The following is a 14,095-nucleotide window of genomic DNA, read 5'->3' on the forward strand; positions in this document are numbered from 1 at the left end:
CAAACATCATTTCGACATGTTATGCACACATGCATGCGTAAAGATAAGCTGATAGGATGGACTTTGTGTAACGATATTTGAGATCAGAAACAAACATACACACACACACACAAACACACACACACACACACACACACACACACACACACACACACACACACACACACACACACACACACACACACACACACACACACACACACACACTAGTTGAGTGCTTTGTGGTACAAAGAGGGTGTTTTGTAAAAGCTGCAGTGAAGCACATTAGCCTTTCAACACTGGTTGTTGCGCTCACTGTGCCAAATAGTACCTGTGTGGATTGTCCCTTCAGAGAATGAAACTAGTACTCGGCGTACGCCATTAGGCTGTTTCATTTTCACAGCAAGCAGATGTTTTGTGTTCTTTGCTACTCATACCCTCACTGTGGCACACAGTGGCAAACAAACACACAGAGTGAGATGAATGAATGCATCACGCTCCCCTCTGCCCCGCGTAGGAAGGTCTCACTGTCTCTAAGGTTATTTAGACGTTTCTGTAAAAATATGCTGTCAAAGGATTAAACTTGTGCGCAAGGCTTGAAAGCGTGATTTGTTTGTATTTTGTCTGCATCGCTGGTCACACAGGCTGTTCCTCTATCAAAGGACCTGGTTCATGTACCCGCAAACATCAGTCTTCTTCCAGCATCCTCGAACAATTCCCATATTCTTATTCTGCAGGCAAGATGGTGGAAAAATCAATAATGTTTCTGTAATTGTTTTAGATTAAATTTTAAATATCTTAGTTATATTCCTACTCTGCCTACCATTAATTAAAGCTTGAATTTGTAGCCATCCAGCAATACACAGTAACCACTTGATCAAACCAGTTCATAATCCTAAAATGCAACATTTGTATGTTACATTGACAGGGTATGGCTCCTTTTAAAAAAGGTAACACCCTAATTTTGCTTATCGATGCGGATGTCACCTTAACTTGTCAAAGAAAAGCTTTTGTAGGTATAAATAATAATAAGTCCCATCATTATTGAATGAAGAATCTCTAAAGAAGAGAACAATTCATCTCTGATCTGATTTAACAATTAAGTATAAGTTACTTCATTGACAGTTAATTTGGAGAATGTTTTTGTCATGTATTTTATGATGGTTATAAATCTGTCCTTTCAAAGCTGTGTAATAACCTTTTTGAGAGTCTGGCACTGTGTGTATTATTTCACACTGATTTCAAAATTATTCCTAATTTGAAATACTTTTTCATGGTCAGTTGGATTTGTCCCATAAAGGATCAGAGGGAGAAATAAAGGTTTCTCGACAGGAGCTGCAGAACTGTAGGACGTTTTGTTCCACCAAGTGTAGAGAGCCTCGGCTGGTTGCTTTTTTTTTTCTTTTTTTCTTTTCTTTTGTAAGAATTTCGCTTTTGGAGTGTCAAAGACAAGGGGAGTGGAGGGCAGACTGGCACAGATATATTTTGCTCTCCCTAATGACACCAATACCATTTCATGGCTTACTGAGCAGATTGAATCACACTCACTCTTTGTAAGTCTCACTCTCTGCTCCTGTCTCTCTGTTTCTCTTTGCTGAACACACTTCATCACTTTCCTCACATAGACTATCACATGCACATTCGTATGCTACCGTACATTGACGTGTTACACTCACTCCGGGTGGATGTTGTTTAATTGCGTTTGGGTCAGCAGTTTGCTGGCACTGAAACCGAAGGACATGGAATTTGTCAGTTTACCCGTTCAGCAGTCACGGGGGGCGGTGTGTGAGCTAACAGCTCTGCTGGAGTCAGGCCCATAAGGTTAGCTTTACACAAGCCTGTCAGACTCCACTGTCAATCACAATCTGCCTCTCCTCTCTGCTCCTCTCTTCTCTTCTCCTCTCCTTTCCTCTTCTCTTCTCTTCTCTCCTCTCCTCTCCTCTCCTCTCCTCTCCTCTCCTCTCCTCTCCTCTCCTCTCCTCTCCTCTCCTCTCCTCTCCCAAATTATTTTAAAAATGCACTAGACTGCTGTTATTCCACTTAATAAAGGTTATTTTAGATTTATGCACTCTGTCACTGAAAGAGCTCAGTATTTCAGGTAGTCCTCTGATGGCCTGTTGCTGTGATAAAGACTAGACATTGGCCTTGTGTTCTCCACACACACACACACACACACACACACACACACACACACACACACACACACACACACACACACACACACACACACACACACACACACACACACACACACACACACACACACACACACACACACACACAGACTTCATCCCTTGTGCATCACAAGTGATAGAATCTTGCCTTTCGTGACAGTGGAAAATCGTATGTGGCAGCCAGGACATACAATCTTCCCCAGCTGGTATTTATAGTCCTCAGCAACTGGAACATTGTATGGAATAAGGAGTTCATTCATTCATCATGTGATGCTCAAGCTCCGTTCTGCTCATGGATGACCTGATTTCATATCTCATGGTTTGATAGATGGCCTTTCGCCATTAATGCACTTCAGACAATCAAAACAAAAACACAGGCGCATGCACCAGCAGAGGACCACACACAGAAACATGTCTGTCTGCTGAAACTAGAACGTTTTTGATAAAATATTGTACCATAGTACAGTATGTGATCAGGCGTCATCTGGATTTCATTATAGTAATAACACGGTAGAACTTCTTTTGGCCAATAACTGACTTTTGGCCACAAGCTGTAAACACGACACTGACATATTATCACCTTTTTACTGTGAGTTGCTGCAGCGAACTTATTAACAGTTACCTTTTCACACACCGTTACCTGTAGGTTTTACACATCCAGCAGATACACAACAACATTATCTTCACTTCACAAGACTGTCACTAACTGTGCCTGTGCTGGATAGGTAGCGTGCAGAGGGTTTATCAGAGGTTTTATGCTGTTACTTGCTGTTTGCCGTGGCTGAAAACAAACAATGACAGTGGTGACAGTAAAGTTGCGGGCTAGAAAACCAAATCAATGAAACATTCTGCAGAGTTGGATTATCATTTTCACCATCAGCTATCACTTTGTTCACAATCAGCAACCATGTATGCATACAAGTAGCTGTATGATTTATTTTTTAATATAAGATTATTGATTATACCTATTTAATTGTGTTTTATTTTTCCCAGTTGGTCATAAAAGCTAATCGATAGCAGTGTTGATTATTGATTGAGAGTCATTAGTCAAGGAAAAATTCCAAACACTTGAGCTTTCTGTCTTCTCAAATATGAGAATTTGTATGTAAATTTAATGCCATGAATCTGGAAAGTCATGATGAGCATTTTTTACTATTATGTACCCTAATTATCATTTGATTCAGTAAAATTGTATGCGTAGGTGTGTAAGTATCTCGTTAAATCAATTATCATCCCCAAAGTATTGCTTATGCTACTTATGTTGATGTATTCAGTTCAAAAAACTGTAATATAATGCGGCCAATCTTCAGCTGAAACCCTAATGTGCAGTTTTGGCTAAAAGGGAGGCACCTCTGCGCTCACCCTCATGCTCCTTTTTTGATCTCACACATTGAGTGGTGAAATAATCGGCTGCTCCCGGGGGTATCTGGTAGCGCATACCTGCAATATTCCACAACTGAAGCTCCATATTTATAGACAGCAACAGAGCAGCTCACATATCCCCACATCACAGCTGTTTGCATTGCAGTGTTGGGTGTCACATAGCTGCCTGGTGCTCCTGTGGTTGTCACATTAAAACAGAAGATAAACAAACAGCAACATTTAGAGTTTTTTTACTTCCACCCCTGGGAGAAGTCATTTCACTTTTTTTTTTTCATAGAGGCTGGTGGCTATGATGCTGTGTAGAGGGGTTGAGTTTTATAAAGGCCGGAGGGAGCGATATGACTAATGGTTGGTTGGCTTTGCTGAAAGGGAAAAGGAGAGAGGGGGAGAGATTAGTGGAGGAGAGGATTAGCAGCACAGTCTACAAAATAATGCAAAGAACAAAACAAATGAAGGCGGTGTGAGATGGAGAAAGACGGAGATATGATAATGGAAGTAGGTTTGTAAAAAGATGGAAAACTGGTAGCTGAGGCTGAGCAGAGTGGTGTGGACTGGAGAAAATAAAGGCAATGAGAGCAAAAAGGGGACTGTCTGACCATGGGAGTTTTCCACTAGAGATAATAGTGTGTATGAGAGAGAGCTGGTGGCTTTTTACAGACACACTGAGAGCAGAGATTGTAGGAGGGAGAGGGAGAGAGAGGCCAGCACAGCTGAGTGGTGTTGATTGGCCTGTTTGAAAACACATGAACTGCAGACAGAGAGAGAGAAAGAAAGAGAGGGAGAGAAGCTCGGCGTACTGGGAGAAAGTGTCGCTCTGTGCCGTGCCACGCTGCAGCCCAAACCACATTAGAGCAAATGAATCCATTCCACCTCCTGTTATGGCAGCTCCCGCACGGGGCCCCAGGAAGGAGGAGGGAGGGAGAGAGGGAGGAAGAGTGGCAGGAGGGTTGAGATATGAGGGACAGGGCAAAGCGAATAGAAGAAAATGATAGAATGGAAAATGGACGGTGGTGGAAAGGAGTCGCATGCTGGGTGGCTCTAATGATGTCTGAGGGCTATAGAAAAAGGGAGCAAAAAGCACATAGTATCTGTGAGAGGAGAGAAAAAAAAAGCTTTGGCCATATAACTGAAGACGAGGTGGAGGAGGAGGAGGAGAGAAGATCCCCCACTGTGACCAGGGAGCAGGAGTGATAGTTATGTTCTCCTTTTTCAGACTGTTGTTGAATAATGAAGATGATCTATGACCAGACTTCACTCTGTTTAGCACTGCCCTCTACACTTTACATACTGGATAGACCACAGATTGAGTATTCAAACACGTCGAAATGTATTATTTTCCACAGTTCTGCATGAAAAGCCTTAATTTCTTACCTTAACATGAAACTTCATTGATAAACAGTAAACATGTAATCCCTTCAGGGCCTGTAAAACCAAGTGAAACAGCAGACTTTCAAAAATGTAGTAGATCATTTGAGGAAAATATTTATGTAACCCATGTGATCCTGGGGCAGTGGGTGGCAAATAGCGGCCTGTGGGCCAAATCCGCCCCTCCGGCAAAAATATAATGAAAACTGAAAACTCTTGACTTTTATAGTTTCCATCTAAACTTTGAGTGAAAAATCCTGAAAAAACTGGCCCATGTTTAAACTGAACTGTTTGTGTTACAGGTGGCTGCAGGACATTGTTTATCAGCTTTCAGCAGGATCATGTCATGATGATATGTTCAGATGTGATTCAGAACATGCTTTAATTTAAAACTAACCAAATAAGTTATTGACGTTTTTGTTTTGTAAATATGAACATTTTTTGTCTTGTATAATCCGTCACAGTGGAACACATTTTTAGCTTTTTCGTCAATTTGAGGTGACTTTTGCATATGTTTGCATTATATCCTTATTAATGTCATGATGCAGTTATCAATTTAAAGTATGTACAGTAGCCCAGCGTTTCTCCTAATGTGCTCCTATGCAGTGCACATTATTGGAGTGTATCATGAGCTCGTCTGTAACAACCCACGGATCACATTCACAAAGCAAGCCGCACTTGACAAAGGCGGTAGTCATATGTCTGAAATGAGGAATCACTCATGCTATGACTGATCATACACTATGTGTGTGTCTGTATGTGTATGAATAAGTGGGCGTGTGTACGTGCTGCTGCTGATAATGAAGAGATAATTTCAGTGCTTTCTCTTTTTCTTTCTCCCTGTCTCTTTCCCCCACTGAGGCTGGCCCTTTTTGCCCCCTTCCTGCCATACTCCAGTGCTTTTCATATTACTGTGCTTTTGTTTCTGAGCGCTTATTTCTTGCCCCACTTCCCCCACCTTGCCTTGCTCCAGAAAGAGAGAAGGAGGGAAACGAAAAGTGAGAGTTTTTTTTTTATAGAGCGAGAGAGAGAGAAAGAGTGAGTGAAGCTTCCTCGGATGTTAGTATTATTTCTGATTTGTTACTCTGCTGTCATTCATAGCCGCATCCTCCCACTACTGTTTAAAGGGAGGCTGTAATGTGCACAACATACTGTAATTGGATGTGTAATCTTTTGCTTTGCACCTCCAGTAAGCAGTGCTGAGTGGAGCTGATTAAGATGTTTGGAAGACAATAAAGATTAAGCAGGCCCGTCCTTGGTGTGAGCATGCTCAAATAACAACAGCAGTAGAACAAAAAGTCTTAAACAGAAAATAGTACTCTGGAAAAAGAGGAGAAAAATCACACACTGCTGCAATTCCTTGAGTTTTTTTTTTCCTTTTCAGCCCAGCTGTAATCAATCAATCTTTGGAGAAGTGCAGGCAGAGGTGTCAACATTTTGCTGGTAAAACGTTCATCTTCCTATGATGAGATGACAGATTACTGTGTTGTTTTGATAGTAAACAGGGGGAGATGAGGATGTGGTGCAGGAAGAGGGGTTCTGCCGTGTTTTCACTGAAGCATCGTCTGTTACGCAACACATTTTTTCCCCTGAACGTTTAGGGTTAGGAGGGGGCGTGGTGCTGGAGTCAGCCTGGATAATCAGTCAGTCAGGTGGACTGACTTCTTATCTCAGTGACAAACGTCATGGACTGAACACAGCCTGGTCGGCTGCAGTCACATTTCCTCCTCACTCATTTTCCTTTCAGAACCTGAGGGCCTGTCTTTTCAACAACTAACAAAAGCACTGCTCGCTCATGGGAGGAGGAGGTATATGTGCGTGTGTGTGTGTGTGCGCTTGCCCCTGTTAAAGCACAACGGAGGGAAGGAGGGGGAAAAAGGAGATTGTAGGGTAAAAGAAGCAGCTATCTCCACCCCCTCCTCCCTCCTCCTTCCTCTCGGGTCTTGGCTGCGGGTGTGTTAGGACAGCAGGAAGGGGAGCTGGAGGAGAAACAGTTAATCAATAGCCACAAGGTCAGACAGCCAGCGCTGGGTTGGAGCGTGCCCTGTTAGTGGTCCGTGGAGCTGCCTGACTGCTGAAGGGGATTTGTAGCACTTGTCAGGGCTTAAAGGAGCCCTCTCTGGACCACTTGCTCTGGGTGTAGTGTGTGAACAGACATGCTGGTTAGCAGCAGGAAAGGGAGACATCTACTGGGCGCTAGGCGACACCACAGCATAGCAGAATTAGGCCACAAGCTTTGGTCATATCATCCGTGGTCAGAGTGGCTTTATGCCCTGCAGGATGTAAAGTTTGCTGTTTTAGGGACTTTTCACAGACATCAGCGACCACAGCAGCATCATATCTAAACAACCTGAAAAGAAACATTTGGTTGCCCGTCATTTGACCACATTCTGCCCCGTTTTTCCACTCCAGAATTCCCCTTCACTCAAATGAGCAATGTATCCGCTGATGTTTAAGACTTCGAAGTGCACTCCAGGTAATTCTACTCTGATAATGCTTAAGCTCAGAGGATTAGTAATACACTCTTATTCTCCAAGTGCTCCTTTGAAGTTTTACCTTTACGCTTAATCAAAGTGGTGAATTCAAGCTTTTGTGTTTACATGCTCTTCAGCGCGTGTGAAAGAGAGAGAGAGCGCACATACTTGCAATACTCTCTCGAAGATAAGCGCACCAGACTGAGCATTACACATGAAAACTCCCTGGCTGAGCACTCTGCTTCCATCGTATTCTTTCTCTTGCTCTGTTTCTCACAGCAGGGGATCTTGGGGGACCCTTTATCAGCACTGAGCAGCTTTCTAGAGCCCAGGCCTGTATCCCCCCCACCTGTGGTTTCTCAGCTCGCCTTTTGTGTGGAGGAATGCGAGTCTGACCAACACTGATGGAGATAAACATGGAGGGATGGTGAGGGACAGAGGCCTTGCTGGCAAACCAGCAAGATACCTATTAATCCAGCTTCAGCCCATTTTCTTGAGATGGTCAGAGTTAGCGAGCGTGGGGCTTGAAATTGGTCCTGTTGCAGTTGCTCGTTGTTGGATCAAAACGAGAGATATGCAGAGAGAAAGAGATGCTGTAAAGTCAAGCTTTATCTGCTGTTAGATGTGGACATGAATTAGTTGCCTACGCCACGCTGATAACCTTGACTGGGAGGTTTGCATCTTTTAAACCGAGATAACAGTTGATGTCCTTTCTCTAGTGGATTTTTCTCCCATTGGTAACATGAAGCAGTTTTCTTTCAGTTTGATCGTGGTTCCATGCTGCTGTGGAACATCTCAGATTCATGCATTCGCCAATAAAAAAAAAAAAGTGCTCTTGAGGCAGATCGAGCCCTTCGATGAGTCAGTGCATAAACAACAAGCTAGCTTCCCTGTTTGAGATGTAACGTAATTTGTCAAGCTGCTAAAACGCTGTTTGAACTTCACAGGCTACAAACTCTTTACATGGGCGACCTGACAGAAACGTGTTCTAACAGATGTACCTCTCCTCTTGTGTTTCAGAGTACAGAACTTTAATGGCGTCCCGGTAGAGACATCAAGATGAACACGTTACCATCAATGGACCGGCATATCCAGCAGACCAATGACAGGCTGCTGTGCATCAAACAGGTGTCCTTTAACTTCTTTCAGTACTTGTAGACACATGAATCTCTCCTCTCCTCTCTTCTCCTTTCCTCTTCTCTCTTCTAAGCACCTTATATGGACATCAGTTTTTCTGGCCATTAGCTCCAGTCACACAGATCATGTTGCACGGGGTCATAGAGAGAGAGAGAGAGAGAGGCAAATCTGGCAGTGAACATAAGAAAAGACTTCAAAGACACTATCAACATAACAGACTCAACTTCCCCCCACCCTCCACCCCCAACTCCCCTGGTCCTGTGTTCCCTTACATCACGTTCCTGACTCCTGACGTATGCAGGCCCTTGTTGTGGTTTTGCTTAAATGCTTCCTTGACTGCAAGCTTTCGGGAGACTCCTCGCAGACAGATACGGCCAGAGCGACACACACAGACAGACAGACAGACAGACATAACCCAGGGCTACCGCCTCTGCCTGTGATTAATAGTCTTCAAGAGCTGAGTGGCTGGTTGGCTGGCAGGCTGTGGGCTTATTTGTTTATGCTATGTGGGTGTGATCCTTTATATCTCCCAACATCCATATGACACCAGGCCTTACATTGAATCGGTGACTGATAGGGCTTTGAGCTAGCAATTGTAAGGTGGCATTTCCCTTTCTCTTTCCACCGCACCCCCACTTTGTCTCTCGAGCACCCACTATAATAACCTTTTATCCAAACTGGCTCTGATTGCCATGATTCTCTCTCTGTGATTGCAGGCAGCTTAATGTCAAAATCTTGGAAAATGTTAGCTTTTTACAAAAGAGCAAATTTGGTTGAATTGAAACCACTCACTTCACAAAGATTCCTTCTTTTTGTAGGCGTCACTGACACATCCCTAAATAGCCTGAGTTAACACGTCAAGCTTAATAAATGCACTAATTGTACTTTGGTTTATATACTTGCAGCTCATAGTAAACCACACTTCAAAGGCGCAGAGTTAGTCTGTGAGCTCTGAGCTTGTGGCGGCTCTGCCAGCAGGGTGTTGTTTTGGTTTGGGGAAAGCCGCTGGCAGAGAGCCAGGTGTTATGCTGTTTTTCATACAGCCAGGTAGACTCTGAACAGCCCGATCCTTGGCTGGCCTGAAAAGGCGCAAGTCAGTCCATCATCTCACAGAGGACAGTCTGTCAAACGTCTGGCTCTTTGTCTGCTGAAACCCCATCTCTGCTGCTGCTGCTGCTGCTGCTCAACCCTCTCCCCCCTCCACCGCCCTGCTCTTGTCCTCATCCAACCCTGAACAGCAACAACAACAAGAACAGCTCAGGGCCCATTCTCTTCCCCGAAACATAGCGGAGCTGTTTCAATCTGCTGTCCTCCCCCACCAAAGTCAAGGTTGTCAGGCAGAGTCGGTGGCGAACGCTGCAGCAGGAGGAGCTGTGAGTTCAGATCTGGACAGACAGCCCCTGCTGTGCTAGTTCTGATTCCTCTCGCGCTTGAGGCTGATATGCCTCCCATCAAGCAGCAATAATGCTAGATTATATCATTCATCTAGAACAGGCTCTTCTCCTCCCTCTCACTCAACAAGATCATCACTCGCTTTCTCTCACTCTCTCTGCTTCTCTTCACCATCAGTCAAACCCCTGTGAGAGTCTGCAAGCTAACTCTATAATGGCTAATCTTCACATCACAAAAGATGAGTCACTCAAGGCCTCTCTTGAAGCTCATGATATCATTGGAAGCTCGCAGAGATTTTCTCTGTGGGCGGGTACCCAGGCTTGATATGTTAGGCTGCGCTTTCCACCGAAGAGCCCCTTTGTCGCTCACTGCCAAAAAAGCTGCCTTTTCAGAAACGCTCACCTCTGCTGCCCCCTAAAGACAATAGTTCTACCTTCTCTGGAAGAACACACAAAACAAGACGCTTCAGCTACAGATGAGAATAATAAATGCTTTCAAGTGGGCTCAATCTCACCGACTGAACTCACTGCAGCTCTGCGTCATTTCAGAGCTATTAACCTCCTGAGCTGTGAAGAAAGGGAGCCCAATTTTAAAAACCGCTTATTGTGTCCTGCCAGCCTGAGTAGCCTTCAGACACTGGGAAGAAAAGACTCAACTGTCTCAGGCCTCAGTGAACAAGCAAGAGAGACAGACAGAGACTGAAAGAGATTAGAAAACACACCAACGGCGCGTATTGAGTCTGCACACATAGCTGCCAGGACCGAGGTTGTTTTCTTTGTGCACAGCCAAGCCAGCCAGTGGACTTCTGGTGCTGAGGCTCTGTTACACTCTGAAAACAGGCAATGAATGAGGGAAAGAGAGTGGAGGAGGATTGGAGGGAAAGATTTGGTTGCTGTGTGGGTCATGAGGGTGAGGGCTGGGTGTTGCCAAGAGAGATTAACAAGAAACACTGGCATCATTGTTGATATGGGTGTGATCTTCTTCCCACAATGCAACAGAGCCCTGAGTGGGCGTGCATTGGAAGGAGTCAAGGTCCTCACAGGGTTGTGCAGAAACACAAGACATTAAATCAGGCGAGTTTGGAGGGAGAGCGCAAGGCTACAGAACTATTTGGTTTCAGTGTTTTTCCAATTTGTACTTAATGTGAACAAAAAATAACGCCCATTATTTCCCATTGTTTCTAATGGCAGTCTGCTTTCCCTGTGTTTGCACAGCACTTACAGAACCCGGCCAACTTCCACTCAGCAGCCACAGAGCTGCTAGACTGGTGCGGAGATCCCCGGGCCTTCCAGCGACCTTTTGAGCAAAGCCTCATGGGATGTCTGACGGTATGCAAACACTAATTATGGTTTTCACTGGGTTTTTCAGGTGCTTTTTAGGAGATGTGAGCAAAACAATAATTAGATTTTGGTTACTTAGAAAAGAAAATGGGATGATGTGTCCACTTCTGAGGCTTTTAAATCCCCTTGTGTTACTGTAAGTGAACCTGTGACTGTGCAGGAGCTGAAGAAAAGCGCTGATATTCATGTCGTGCCAAAGTCTTCGTGACCAACTGCCCCTCTCCACTTTGTGCTTGACAAACACACACACACGTACAAACACACACATGAATAGAAGAGGCTTGATTAGTACTGTGGGTATGGATATCCCCTCTTAGTTCACCAGCTCCCACTCATCGATCTGGGCACTGGGCCAAAGAGCTGGTCGGTAGATTTGCACAAGGTGTGTGAGACACACATATACTTACAAACATACACAGTCACGTGTATGGAAGAGAGGCTTTAAAGCAGATAATTGAAAGTTTCACGTGTTTATCGCTACGATCAGCCTTTGAATCACTGAAGTTAACAATGTTCCCAGCAGAAGTGGTAGCGTGAGCAAACAGATAAATGCTCATTAATGTGTAAATCACAATAAAAGCCTCTTAACGGCTGATAAAGAGCCATACAATGGAGCCCACCACTGAGAGCCTGCTCAGTATGGGGCTGTTTCCATCAGCTAAATTGTTTCATCAGACTCACAGAGCACACTGCTTCTTATCAGGAGATTTACAGCGTGCAACAAGTCCTCGCATTCTTTCAAGGATTTTGCTTTCATGATGTTACTACTACTTTGTGCAATATCCACACACTGAATGGACATGTAAAGGTAACTCTTTTAAAAAAAAAAGATAGCCCATGAGAGTTGTCATAGCTGAATGAAACCGCCTCATGCGGAGACGCCTGTTCCCTGTGGCATGTTGTACATGTGGAGGTCATCCTCTATTCCCCGGTGGTACATCAGCTCCAGAGCCAATAAAAGATGACATAACAGAGCTGTCAGTGCTGTCCTGATAACTCTGTGTGTCTGTTTTTTCTCTTCACTCATATATCGAGAGTGTGGATAATGTCAGTGCATGTAGACATCTATATTATGTAGTTCACAAGGAGCTGAATCTCATTTACAATGAGCAGAAATAAACAACAGAGCTGATTTTTGTTAAACAGCCCAGTAACCCTCCTTTCTCCTCTTGTAGCATTTGCGCTGTTTTCATGTTGACAGGAATGTGGTGAAATATTTTTAAATCCATGTTGAATCTATGCTTGCCTCTGTAGCTGGCTGTCTGCCTTGTACAAATTGTAAGGCAGTCACGGTCATGCAGGAAATGAAATAACTGACAACGACATGATTCAACAATCTGTGAGAGTCATCGTCGTTCACATCAGTTGGTCAGATTGAATAGATTAGGTTGTGAAGTTTCCTCATGTATCCTGCACAGCATCAAACAAATGTAACATGATTAACTGAGACTATCTTGATTAAAACCCTATTTTTTTTTAGCATAACCTGCATCATTTTTCTTTCGGTGCTCAAGCAGCCATATAACCTGCGACAGAGGCCCTTTATGATCACTGCTAGCTGTTATGTTGGCGCTCTAAGAAGCACCCCGGCTGACCTTGTTAATAGTAATGTGTGTTTCGAGGTCAGAGGGAGCAGAGGAGTTGTCATCTGTTAGCAGATAAAAGCAAAGGGGTTTCCCTTTTAATAATGATTTAGCCCTGTCTCCTGGGCCCTGTTTAACGTTACTCAGCATCCCCTTTAACTTTATATTGGAGTCTGGGAGGCTCCTGCTCATGTCCCATAAATGGTCAACCTCCTTTTTGAAGTCATTAACACAAAAGGATTATTAAAGCCTTACAGATGGGGAATGGTCCTTCTCAAAATTGGAGGAAGAAACACGTTTTTTTTAACCATTTTTTTCACCCAGGGGAGACTTTACATTTCAGCCTTTTTCTACTCTGCCCTCTTTTTCTGCACTCTCACAGTTTTGCTGAACATAATCTCACATCAACACCACGGAGAGATATCCCAATACCTTTTATTTCCACATTTTCCCGGTCCTGCATGGGTAACTGACCTATCTACCTTTAGTTGGGAGACAAACTCTGTTCTCTTTGGGCCAGGGCAGGCTTGTTTGAGGATAACCTTTCAGAGACTCTGCTCGTTCTGCAGAGCGACTGTGGCTTGGCTCCCTTCACCTCTCTTGGAGGTTGATGCAGTCATCAGACTTGTCCTGACCGTGGATCACTGGAGCACTCCAGACTGCAGGCTCCACATTAATCTCACTGTGTCTGTGTGAGCGCGAGTGTTTATATTAAGTGTCTGTCTGAAGATAAGTGAAGTTTCAATGACAGAATTGGCTCAGAATATTAACACTATTAAGAAGGACAAAGGATTAAGATGCATTTACTTCAGTTAGCATGGATGGATGGATGGATAGAATTCGGAATTTGCTACATCTCCTTTAAGCTGCTGCTTTTAATGATGCAATTAAAAACAATTTACATAATGCTAATCGTATTAGCATTGTACTCATCATATATTGCTCCTTCTCCAGGTGGTGAGTCGTGTCGCTGCTCAGCAGGGGTATGACTTGGACCTGGGCTACAGGTTGCTGGCTGTATGTGCCGCCAACAGGGACAAATTCACTCCCAAGTCAGCAGGTAAGACCCCCCGCTTTCCTAAAACGCCGGCAGATACATGCTCATACATCATCTCATTTACTGCTGTTGACTTGCAGGACAGTGGACGATACATGGCGCATTGTTCTTCATGTTGTGTTTACAAGCAAAACAAATCATTGTGTGGCTTGCAGTCCTGATCCATTTCATTGCTCTGCTCAGGCTATGAATGCACAATGTAGCTGCACAT

At 44.1% G+C, this 14,095-nt stretch overlaps 1 protein-coding gene across 1 annotated transcript in view; it reads left to right on the forward strand.

Moving 5' to 3' along the window:
• The window catches only part of zmiz1a (zinc finger, MIZ-type containing 1a), a 101,913-nt gene that overhangs the window by 60,901 nt on the left and 26,917 nt on the right, over window positions 1-14,095 (forward strand). Inside the window, exons 4-6 of the mRNA XM_062430133.1 lie at window positions 8,396-8,503; window positions 11,119-11,232; window positions 13,782-13,887. Coding sequence (XP_062286117.1) covers window positions 8,435-8,503; window positions 11,119-11,232; window positions 13,782-13,887 — 289 coding nt within the window. The 5' untranslated portion in view covers window positions 8,396-8,434. The remainder of the gene's footprint in view (window positions 1-8,395; window positions 8,504-11,118; window positions 11,233-13,781; window positions 13,888-14,095) is intronic.

Source organism: Scomber scombrus, chromosome 12, assembly GCF_963691925.1.
Source record: "Scomber scombrus chromosome 12, fScoSco1.1, whole genome shotgun sequence".
In the NCBI taxonomy this organism is placed as follows: domain Eukaryota; kingdom Metazoa; phylum Chordata; class Actinopteri; order Scombriformes; family Scombridae; genus Scomber; species Scomber scombrus.